The 12,689-nt window shown below is 39.6% G+C and overlaps 1 protein-coding gene across 2 annotated transcripts in view; it reads left to right on the top strand.

The window, feature by feature from the left end:
• Positions 1 to 12,689, top strand: part of FAT3 (FAT atypical cadherin 3) — a 305,554-nt gene that overhangs the window by 223,495 nt on the left and 69,370 nt on the right. For both annotated transcript variants that reach the window (XM_062487540.1, XM_062487541.1), the window contains exons 8-9: positions 1,528 to 1,738; positions 5,414 to 9,487. In XM_062487540.1, the coding sequence (XP_062343524.1) occupies positions 1,528 to 1,738; positions 5,414 to 9,487 (4,285 nt within the window). The remainder of the gene's footprint in view (positions 1 to 1,527; positions 1,739 to 5,413; positions 9,488 to 12,689) is intronic.

Genomic DNA, 12,689 nt, shown 5'->3' on the forward strand with positions numbered 1-12,689 from the left:
TATCCCCTTGGGTATGGCCACAGTCATGGCTGCTTCAGGTGCATACATACAGTAGTCTTCACTTGAGCAAAGGACTTAGTGCAAGAAGTAGCCACTAATTTAATCTTGCCTGCCCTGCCATGTATTTATTTCACAGTTTTTATTTCGGCTGTTTGGGAAACCTTGTTATGAATTCATTGTATGGAATGTGATATGATTCTCTGTCTCAAGGGAGAGCAAGCAGGAAATTATTTAATCTCTTGGCATCTGGTCCTCTCCCTCAAGGTAATTTTCAGAGGTCCCGAAGTGAGGCTGAAAGTTATTTGAGAAGTTATTCACTGGGAGATAACTGCTTTCTTGCCATGAAGAATGCTACAGCCTTTCTGAATACAAGCCTCAATTATAGCTTACTTTTATGGACTTATTTCAGTACATAAACTGTTGATATACAAAATAGCTTTCTTTTATCTACATTTCCAAATCTTTGGGTATGCAGAAAAAAGTTAATGACCAGTTTTTGCTTGGTGTGCCTAGACTAAAGAACATAAATCTGTCTGTTTTCAAATGGAGATTGTGTATCATGGAAATAATTCTTTTGTTAATTAAAAAAAAAAAAACTAAACAAAAACTGTTAGTTTAAACATTGTAGTCTACTGTTTTCTTTAACTGCCTAAGACTTCTGCAGCAGAGGCCTTTAAAGGAACTACTGGTTGTGTGTTAGGTACAGGGGCAGCTTTGGCTGGCATCCTAGGAAGCAAAAAGCTGCTGTGAGATGTAGCAAGGAGCTGAGTGTGGTCTCAGCTCACAGAGTAAAATGTTGCAAGTCCTTTGGCAAGCAGACTAATAGCTATAAACTGAATCAAAGAAGCACATGACCAAGAGAGGTAATTCCCTGGTGCTTGGTTTTGATCTTCACCTGATAAAATAGGTCCTTTTCTCTGTTGAAGAAGAACCAAAATTTTGGTGAGACCATGGTGTCAGGATTATCAGTGAAGCAGTGCTGAGGTATTTTGGATGGAGTTGAGACAGATACAGTAACTTACACTTCTACTGGCACCTACCAGCAATTCATAAAGTGTTTTCTGTTCTGTTTACTCTTGGTATGGTCATCTACATATTTAATCATGATGTCGTCCATTGGCAGCTAGAAGCACTAGACTGACATGCCTATGTGCTGTAAAGAAGGCAATGGCAACATAAAGGCACGGTCATTCAGCAAGTATTAAAAAAAAAAAAATATTGCAAACCTCCACCCAAATTTAAGATCTCATGTGATTGCCACTTCAAAAATTCGTGTCATGAGGGTTAGTTCCAATGCATTTTTTCACAAGTGAAAAATAAAAGTTGCTAAGTTCTTTCCTGTTTCTTTGATTACAGTAACTGCCATCCTGTGTGTTTATGTATTTCAGATTGTTCTTTGGGACAAATAGATTTTTTTGCTACTTTGTGTTAAACAGCACTGAAAGTAGTATTCACACTCAGATGAGTAATATTTGTGAAGTTTTACCAGATGACTGTCAAATTGTGTGTTATACAATTGTTCTATAGGTTCGAGATCAAGAGTTCCCTTATAGAAGAAACCTGGCCAGAGTCATTATAGATGTGGAAGACTCCAATGACCACAGTCCCTACTTCACCAGCCCATTGTATGAAGCCTCAGTGTTTGAATCAGCAGCAGTTGGATCAGCAGTGTTGCAGGTCACAGCTCTGGACAAAGACAAAGGAGAAAATGCAGAGCTAATCTATACTATTGAAGCAGGTTAGGACAGAGGCCAAAAATTAAGTATAATGGATCATGCCAGACAGAGAACAGTGATGTGATGGTGATCTGTCTTGACACAAAATTCAGCTTCTTTGCTCTGCTTTCTCCTGTACAGATGGACAAAGGAGACACCTTGTTGTTGTTTTGTTGCTTTTGTTTTTTTTTTTTTAATTTTGTTTTGAAGCTACTATACCCAAAACCTGTCTGAACAAAATCATTTTGGAACAGGTTGCCCAAGAGAGGTTATGGAGTCTCCTCTGGAGATGTTCAGAACCCCACAGGATCCTGTTCAACCTGCTGTAGATGAACTTGCTTTAGCAGGAATGTTTGACCAGATGCTCTCCAGTGGTCCCTTTCCAGCCCAGCCATTCTGTTATTCTGTGACTGATTCATCATCACCAGATGGCTACAGAGCCTGTTACCTCTAAGTCATTGGGTCAAAGCCATCACAAAAGATAGTTATTCAAAACTGCAGCCAGTGACTTGTTTCCAGGGTTCTGGTTTCAGACTAGTGTACAGTGGTTCCTCCATAAATAAATGCCACAACAGCTGGTATGTCCTGATATCTTTGCCAGTATTCGAACCAGAGGAGCACAGAGACTAAGAACAGGGCTATGCTAAAACTTCTGCCACAGCATTTTAATGGCACAAGGTCTCTTGAAACTAAGAGAGGACATGATGATACCAGATGAAAATTGCTTTTGCTGTTAACTCTGGATATTTACATTCAGCACATAATCTGTACCAGCAAAAGCATTCTTCTACTGGTGCAGCAGCACAGTAGTAAAACCTTTGCATTATCTCTCATACATATGCAAGTCAGTGTAAGTTTCTGTGGGTCACATGAATCCGAAGTTAAGAATTATCTTTGAGATAAACCACTCACAGATATGTAAGAGGGGCATGCCTGGAAAAAGAGAGAAAGAATTAGAAATTCGTAGCCTCAGAATTTTGTAATGTTTCATTTGTACTTTGGAGGTTTTATTCATAATATGAATCTTTCCACTGTAATAGTAGCAAAACTTGAAACTTATATTGCCATAAAAAGAGGTCACAGGTATTCCAGATTGTACCCATATTAGGCAGATTACAAGCCTTTCCCAGCATTTAGCTCTGATCCTACTGGATCGTTATTTATCCCTATATTATTACAAAGACTTGCTACTAGCTAGGATAGCTTATGTCAATTAGGAACAGGCTAAATGACAAACAACTAATGAAACACGATTATCTACACCATCTCATGCTGGTTTAGCTTCCTTTAATTCAAGCTCACACCTTAAATTAAGATAATATAACCTGAAGTTTAGAGAAGACCCAAGGAACATTTTTTCTGTCATTATCTTGTATGCTCTGTGAAAGGAGATTACCTTCAGCAAACCAGAAGGTGAAGTCTTTTGCAGCTGAAAGTGTTGAATTAGGGGAAGATGAGGAAGATGTTAGCACTCCAAACCAAATATTTCCTTTATGCACTGTGTTTGATCTTAGCAGTTATTTCTCAGTATTCTCCAGGGGCCTTTAACTTAATTTAGGGGCAATCTTACACATGCCCAGACAGGACAACACTGTGCCTTATGAAATAAATTCTGAGCAGAGTAGATCAGGATGCTGGGGCAATGTTTTTCAAGACTATTCCCAGCTTTTTCTTGACACCTTATTACTATTACAGGTTCCCAATCCTCTAGAGGTGCCACCACAATGTAAAGTGCATCCTGACATCTAAGGAGTATACTTCCCATTACACTGGTAATAGAATCATACATGATGCAGACAGAAAAAAAATATTATTAGAAAAGATGCTTTAGCTATTAGATGATTTCTAGAGACTCTTTTTTCATTACAGCCTGTTTCTGTTTCATCATGAGCTTTCTCTGCAATGTCAGATCTCCAACTTCCATTTACTGTAAGGCTCACACTCCTCCAGTTTCATTATCCACAGATGTCCCAATCTCAGATGCATGTAAATTCAGTATTCTGCTGTAGTTTCTGTGATCCATAAAATGTGCAGTTGAGGATATTGATTTTAACTGCAGAATTCAGATTTTACACAGCCCTTTGATTCAGGGGAATTACTCACCTCATCTTACATTGCTCTGAGGAGAGCAGTTGGTAAAGAAAGTAGATTTTGTGTAATTTCATAAGAAATTCCTAAAGGAGAAGAACAAGCTCTGGCCTTGCAGGAGGCAGTCAGTGGCTCAAAATTATTTATATTAGCAAACACTTACAAAATAACAGCAGCAGCATTTGTAGTGTCTGTAAATGTGACAGGTACCATAAATTTTTATGAGAATTTGTAGCTCTGGAAGAATCTCACCTCCTGGGTGAATAGCACAATTTTTGGTTTAGCTAGTAGAGTAAACTTTACTGATCTGAGAGGAAGGATATAAATAGAAAGCCACTACCAGTATTGAACTACATTGAGTAGTTAGTATGTAGCTTAAATTAGCCTCCAGAATTTACAACAGATAGTGAATCATATCTTAAAAATAGTTCACATTACCTCACTTCATTGAGGATTCCATGTATTTGGCATTCCAGCTACAACTTACACATTTATTGCTCTGTACACAGTACCTGTAACTAACACTATTTAAAAAAAAAAACCTCTTGTGTATCACCTGAGATATATTTCTGTCCCAGCCTTGGATGGATGCATGGCTGTAGATTGGAAATAGTTCTAGATTTTCAGATGTGAACTACAATAGAGGAAACATGGTAGAGTGATTGAAATCACTGTAACTCAGCGTATGCTGTTTGCATTTAGAATCAAATTCAGAAAAAGTCTGTATGCTTACATATGCCATATATATATATATGCAGCATCCCATAGTTCAAGCAAGCACTCAGTAAAACAGCAAAAGAAGGATTGCCAATTAAAGGTGATCTCTAATTACAGGGTAAGAAAACATACAGGAAGTCTTGAATCTCATCTTTCTGAAGAAGAGGTTGGCAAAAAGACCAAAAAAGAAATAAAGGCCCCCAAAAAGTTCTCTGGTCCAAACTTACTGTTTTCACCTTTATGCAGTCAGTGATATCTGTGCTTTCATGACATTTTCTGCTAAATCTCATTCATCTGGATTCATTCTCCTCAGAGATCATATGATAAGCCTTTGTGCCACAAGACACTTGAATATCTTTTCTATGCTATTTGCTCTGTTTTTTTTTTTTTCTAAATGCCACTTTAACCTTTTTATATTCAGTTCTTTGAGTCTTGAACTACTGTAATCTCCTGTATGGTTTCTTAATATCCCATTCAATTAGGAGCCTGAGTTGTTATCCATTAGTCATGTAATTGGCTTGTTAGCCTCTGATCTCATTTCTTTGCCTTAGGTGTACATGTATTTGACTAATTTCTGTAATTTAGGGATGCTTTTTCTTACTTCAGTAGGAGTAATATGCATGCAGTTCTTGCTCAGGTGATGGTACTGAGAATCAAGATAGAGGTAGAAACACCTGAGTTTCTGAGGCATTGAATACCTATACCATCTACTGAGCTCTCTAATTAGCAGAAAGAAAGGCTGGAAGGACCTTTAGAATACTTCTGCATTGGGGGTTTTTTGGGAGCTTTTCTGAGTAACTGCCTTTAAAAATGCAGCTTGTCACTCCTGGTCTAAGTTATCATCAGGTGAGTCATACTTAATTTCTAATCTCATTCCAATATTTTTGTTTTAGGAAACACGGGAAACACATTCAAGATTGAACCAGTTTTAGGCATCATTACATTACTCAAGGAGCCGGACTTAACCACAATGGGACAGTTTGTTTTGTCAGTCAAAGTGACTGATCGAGGTTCTCCAGCGCTGTCTGCAACAGCAATTGTGCGGATCTCTGTGACGATGGCAGATAACTCTCACCCTAAGTTCACTCTAAAAGAATACCAAGCAGAGGTTAATGAAAATGTGGATATTGGTACTTCTGTCATTTCTCTCTCTGCAATCAGTCAGTCCACATTAGTTTATGAGGTTAAAGATGGCAATGTTGATGGAGCCTTCACCATAAACCCATATTCTGGAGTGATCACCAGTCAAAAGGCCCTTGATTATGAGCGTGCTTCCTCCTATCAGCTCATCATACAGGCAACAAATATGGCAGGCATGGCATCAAATGCCACTGTGAACATTCAGATCGTTGATGAAAATGATAACCCACCAGTTTTTCTTTTCTCTCAGTATTCGGGCAGCATAAGTGAAGCCGCTCCTGTGAACAGCGTGGTCCGGAGTGCAAATAACAGTCCCCTCGTGATACGTGCCACCGATGCTGACAGCAACCAGAATGCTTTGCTTGCCTACCAGATTGTTGAATCAACTGCAAAAAAGTATTTCACTGTAGATTCCAGCACAGGTGCAATCAGAACAATTGCAAATTTAGATCATGAAAAGATAGCCCACTTCCATTTCCATGTTCATGTTAGAGACAGTGGAACTCCCCAGCTTACAGCAGAGAGCCCAGTTGAAGTGACCATTGAGGTAACAGATGTCAATGACAACCCACCAGTCTTCAGTCAGGCTGTATTTGAGACAGTCTTGCTCCTGCCCACGTATGTTGGTGTTGAGGTTCTCAAAGTCAAAGCTTCAGACCCAGATTCAGAGATCCCTCCAGAACTAACATTTAGTATAATTGAAGGCAATATGGACCATTTTTTAATTGACTCAAGCACAGGGGTACTCACCATTAAAAACAACAGTCTCTCCAAAGACCATTATATGCTAATAGTAAGAGTATCTGATGGAAAATTTCATAGCACTGCTATGGTGACAATAATGGTAAAAGAAGCTATGGATAGTGGACTCCATTTCACACAAAATTTTTATTCCACTTCTATCTCAGAAAACAGCACCAATATCACAAAGATCGCTGTGGTGAATGCTGTTGGCAACCGCCTCAACGAGCCTTTGAAATACAGCATATTAAACCCAGGAAACAAATTTAAAATCAAATCCACCTCTGGAGTCATTCAGACCACTGGCATCCCCTTTGACCGAGAAGAAAAGGAGCTGTATGAGTTGGTGGTGGAAGCAAGCCGTGAGCTAGACCATCTCCGTGTTGCTCGAGTCGTGGTGAGAGTTTACATTGAGGACATAAATGACAATGCCCCAGTGTTTGTAGGGCTTCCATACTATGCTGCTGTGCAGGTCGATGCTGAGCCTGGTACCCTGATATATCGGGTGACAGCTATTGATAAAGACAAGGGTGACAATGGCGAGGTGTCATACCTGCTGAAGGAAGACTATGGACATTTTGAAATTGATAGAGAATCTGGTAGTGTCACTTTGAAAGAAGCCTTCAACTCTGATTTGTCAAATATAGAGTATTTGGTAGTCATTCTTGCCAAAGATGGTGGTAACCCATCGTTGTCTGCGTCGGTAGAGCTCCCCATTACTATTGTTAACAAAGCAATGCCTGTGTTTGACAAGCCCTTCTATACAGCTTCTGTCAATGAAGATGTAGAAATGCATATGCCAATTTTAAGTATAAATGCAACCAGTCCAGAAGGCCAGGGTATCATTTATATCATTGTTGATGGAGACCCCTACAACCAGTTTAATATAGACTTTGATACTGGAGTTCTGAGTGTCATCAGCCCCCTGGACTATGAAATAAATTCTCTTTTCAAGCTGATGGTGCGAGCCAGCGATGCTCTCACTGGCGCTCGTGCTGAGGTAACTGTGGACTTGATAGTTAATGATGTTAATGATAATCCTCCAGTTTTTGATCAGTTAGCTTATAATGCTACTCTGTCTGAAGCTTCTTTGATTGGGACTCCTGTACTGCAGGTTGTTGCTACTGATGCTGACTCTGACAATAACAAGATTGTACAGTATCAGATAGTTCAGGACACCTTTAACAGCACTGACTATTTCCATATAGACAGCAGCAGTGGCCTAATTTTGACAGCCCGGATGCTGGATCATGAAGTCATACAACAGTGCAGCTTGAAAGTCAGAGCAACTGATAATGGGTTCCCACCTCTGAGCAGTGAGGTTCTCATTAGTATCTCAATAACAGATATGAATGACAACCCTCCGGTTTTTAACCAGTTAATATACGAATCATATGTGAATGAACTGGCACCTCGGGGTCATTTTGTGACTTGTGTCCAAGCTTCTGATGCCGACAGCTCTGATTTTGACAGATTGGAGTACAGCATCCTATCAGGAAATGATCGGACCAGTTTCATTATGGACAGCAAGAGTGGTGTGATCACCCTTTCCAACCATCGCAAGCAGAGGATGGAGCCCATGTACAGCCTGAACGTCTCTGTGTCAGATGGGCTGTTCACCAGCACGGCTCAGGTACACATACAGATCCTTGGGGCCAACCTCTACAGCCCTGTGTTTTCACAGAGCATTTATGTTGCAGAGGTTAGAGAAAACGCTGCTCCTGGAACGAAGGTAATCCATGTGAAGGCAACAGATGGGGATTCTGGTGTATATGGCCAGATCAGCTACTCCATAATAAATGATTTCGCCAAGGACCGATTTTTGATTGATGCAAATGGGCAGATTCTGACAACTGAGAAGTTAGACCGTGAGAACCCGCTGGAAAGTGATATCGATATATTCTTGAGAGCCGTTGATGGAGGTGGCAGGACTACGTTTTGCACTGTGAGAGTAATAGTAGTGGATGAGAATGACAATGCTCCCGTATTTATGACGGTCGAATACAGAGCAAGTGTCAAAGCAGATGTTGGGAAAGGTTACTTGGTGACCCAAGTGCAAGCAGTAGATCCAGATGATGGAGCCAATTCCAGAATTACCTATTCGCTATATAGTGTAGCCTCTCTTTCAGTAGCTGATCTGCTTGAAATAGATCCAGATAATGGATGGATGGTCACCAAGGGTAGCTTTAGCCAGCTGAAAAATACTGTTCTGTCATTCTTTGTCAAAGCAGTTGATGGTGGCATTCCTGTAAAGCATTCCCTCATTCCTGTCTACATCCATGTTTTACCACCAGAAACTATTTTGCCTTCTTTTTCTCAACCCCAGTATTCTTTCACTGTGGCAGAAGACACCCTCATAGGCAGTACTGTTGACATTCTGCATGTTTTGCCCAATCAGGGTGCTTTGTATAGCACAGTTAATGGTGAGCTACCCGAAAACAACAAAGATGGGGTTTTCATCATAGAGAAAGACACAGGGCTCATAAAATTGGATAAGAGACTTGACCATGAAATAAATCCCGCCTTTCACTTCAAAGTTGCAGCCACAATTCAGTTAGACAAAGTAGACGTTGTGCTGACCGTGGATGTGGAGGTGAAGGTGTTGGATGTAAATGACAACAAGCCTGTGTTTGAAACAGCTAGCTATGATGCTATCATAATGGAAGGGATGCCTATAGGAACAAAACTTATGCAAGTCAAAGCAGTTGATGCAGACTCAAGTGCGAATGGGCAGGTCACGTACACACTTGCGGTGGAATCGGAACTGCAGAAAATCACAGAAGTATTCACCATTGATAGCAACAGTGGATGGATCAGTACACTGAAGGATCTGGACCATGAAAAGGATTCTACTTTCACCTTTGCAGTGGTGGCCTCAGATCTGGGGGAAGCTTTGTCCTTGTCCTCAACCACCCTGGTCTCAGTTACTGTGACAGATATAAATGATAATGCACCTGTCTTTGAGCATGAGGTGTACAGAGGGTCAGTGAAGGAGAGTGACGCTCCAGGGGAAGTTGTGGCTGTTCTTAGCACCTGGGATGAAGACACATCTGATGTCAATCGGCAGGTTAGCTACCATATTACAGGTGAGAAACAGCTTGCATGCTTTCCATGCGTTCTTCCATAACTGGCTTACTGAAGACCTGTGCATGTGTCCAGTGTTAGGTGAATGTTTAGCAGAGCTTCAGCTAAATTATCACTGGGATTGAGTCAATTGCATTCTTCTTTTCTTTTTTTTTATTTTGACAGAATTTGCAGCAAAGCTGAAAAGAGAGAGAGAGGAATGTGTGTGTGTGTGTGTGTGTGTGTGTGTGTCTCTTTGTGTTACTCTCTCAATTTTCCAAGATGAATGCTTCCTGATTTGCTGCAGTGCAATGTGGTGTAGCTATCAACCCATCATAATTGATATGTCAGCTTGAAAACCCATCGCGACTTAATGTTTCAAACAAGGGAAAAGGAAAATTTTCTTCTTACAGAGAAAATCATTATACTTACAAGCATTTAAACTTTTTTTTGAAATAACATTTTTCTTTTGAGATAGGAAAGTAGATGCCAGAGCTGTTTTGAAATACCACTATTAGGAAAGGGGGGGGGGGGGGAGGGGTTTGGCACAAATGAATTTTACATTATGGTGTGAGGGGATGCAATTTCTTATCAGCACAGATTTCTGGCCAGGGAAGTAGTAATATATTTAGAAGCACTGGTTAGCTGCCATGCATTGTTATATACAGCATAAAGAAATTTTGATTACTTTACTAATATATTTTTCAAAGCATGGTAATGTTGCTCTTTCCTGTTGTGTAATATTTATTATCATTATTTTATTCTAGATTCAGCCTGGCTTTTGTGGAAGTATGTTATGAGTGATGGGTGCTGCGGTTATTTTTCTCCTTCCATCTTGCATTGTCCAATAGATTTTAATAGGGAACAACTTTTTCACTCCCCCCAGCCTTAGCAATTCAAGTGCTAGTATTAACTACCTAGTAGTAACCAAATTATTGGAAAAATTCACTTTTTTTTTTTTTTCACTGGATGGGATTCAGCATCTCTAAGACTGCATGTAGGAAGCAGGCTGTGGGCAAAAATTACTTAACTAATGGGAAAACAGTTTGTGTATTTTGCTCTGGAGGGTAAGGCTCCTACCCCTTTATTAGGCTCCTACCCCTATATTATTTATTACCCCTTTATTAAAATGAAAATGGCTGTGGGAAGGGGTGTGGGCAGAGGTGTGACATCCAGTTAGCCACAGAGTGCCTGTGTTACACATCACAGGTAGCATCATTTTCAAAGCAACCCAGAAATTTGTTGATTCATTGTAACTTGAAAGTTTGGATTCACTTTAAAGATTTCCAAAGACTATGTATTTATAGTGTAATGTACTGTAAGACATTAGAAAGAAGGGCAAAAGCAGTCCTGTGTGTAAATGTCAAGATTTAGGGGCTCCGGGCAAGGTGCATTAGCTGCTGGTGGCCCAGTTCACACATATATAAAAGCAAATCACTTCTGCCTCATACTAGAGATTTTGGGATATTTGAAGGAGTTTGGGGATCCCAGTGTAGAGAGTACTGTGTGAGATGAAAACACTTAGGTTTATAAGAGAGATACGTTAGTGATCATAGGCTTTGTTGTGAAGTCTGGCAGTCGTCTCTTACAATGAATTGCACCTTTAGTTAATGCAGTGCTTTTTCTTCACATACCTGTGCTGTTAATTTAGCAAAAACTGGGCTTTTTAATAACAACTGTCAGATGTGACTCATGGATCATTCTGTACCTTAGCTTCTGTCACAGTTCAAAATATGGCAGATATTTTGCTGTTCTGTTAGCTTCTGAATACATTAGATGTCAAAGCCCAAAACTTTCTTACTGTACAATTACTAAAGTACATGGGGTCAGAAGTTCCACTTGCTTTGAATATATCATTTGAGCTTGGGAAATGCACAAGGAGAAATTAGGTTCTTTTGATTAAAATGTCAAAACATGTTAATATATGGTTTCACTCACAAAATAGTCTATTCACACTTTACCTCAAGTTGATCTCAGGAAGTGCACTTGAGTATTTAATGGAATCAGATTAGCTTGATGATTATTCAAAAGCTGTGGCTTTCTGGAGGCATTGATTCATAGAAACTTCTGTGAATACAGTAAACTCTGAGTAAAAATTATACATTAACAAAAAGGAAGAAGAAAACAAATTATGAGATTGTTGTGTGGACTCACCAAAAGCAATTTTGTGAAAATGCATCTGAAGAAAAGTAGCACATAGAAGACAGATAGAAGAAATCATTATTTAGAAAAGAACTAAACATTCCTGGGCAGGTGTTATCTCTGAAGAGTCCTTTGTGCTCTTTTGAGAAATAGAAATACCTATTGCAGCCTTCTGGTCAATATTGAAAAGGGCTACATACATTTGGGTGGATAAATAAATATTCTGCTTGGATTCCTTCAGTTTATGATTATTTTCCATGATTACTGGCAGGTAGTTGTCATTGTAAAGTCCACCTTCATTTGCATTTGATGCTGAGGGAAAAAGTTTTGCACTTACTCTTTGTTATTTGTAGTTCAATAGCAGCTGGAGATGTTCACAAAGCAAAAGCACTATACATAAATCTTAATAGAAAATCAATAGGAAGTGCAAATGACACAAATGCACTTAGGAAGCACAGTTTTCTTTTGAAGGCTCATTTGATGTCATTGCCTATATGATTTGAGGCAGTTTGCCTAAAACCAGGGCTCTTCTGATGTCTGGCCAAGCTACACCCAGCCAGATATTACCAAGATTTAAGAGTGGTGAACCATAAAAAGCCACCAGAAAAATGTCAGTTGCCAAGAATTTGGTACAGTAAAGTGTTTTGTGTTCCTCAGTGATGTTAATTGGGTTACATGAGGCACATAAAGCTAGGGAGTCAATAGTCTTTAAGCTTGGTTCAGCTGAACACAAGGAAGATGGACATTGTGTTCTGGAAGAAAGAAGTGGTATTGTACACAGTAGGTTATTTGCTGGGTTGATTGCCCAGTGTGAGCAAAGGTGTGGCTTCTGTTAGTTTTTATCATCTATTTAAGATACTGGAATTCTGGAGAAGTGGATGTTTCAGTGTTTGGGAAGACCTTGTGTTGCCAGAACACTGAAGAAGTTTCTTCAATTTTATGGTAGTGAAGCTAAGAGGATTGGATTTATCATTTCAGAAGCTCAATAAACATGCAACGTCTTAAACTGGGAGTGGAGGATAAACCTATTGATTTTGTGTGACGAAAATGCCTAGAGTTCCAACTGGGAATTGAAAGTACCTA

Source organism: Cinclus cinclus, chromosome 2 (assembly GCF_963662255.1).
Source record: "Cinclus cinclus chromosome 2, bCinCin1.1, whole genome shotgun sequence".
Taxonomy (NCBI): domain Eukaryota; kingdom Metazoa; phylum Chordata; class Aves; order Passeriformes; family Cinclidae; genus Cinclus; species Cinclus cinclus.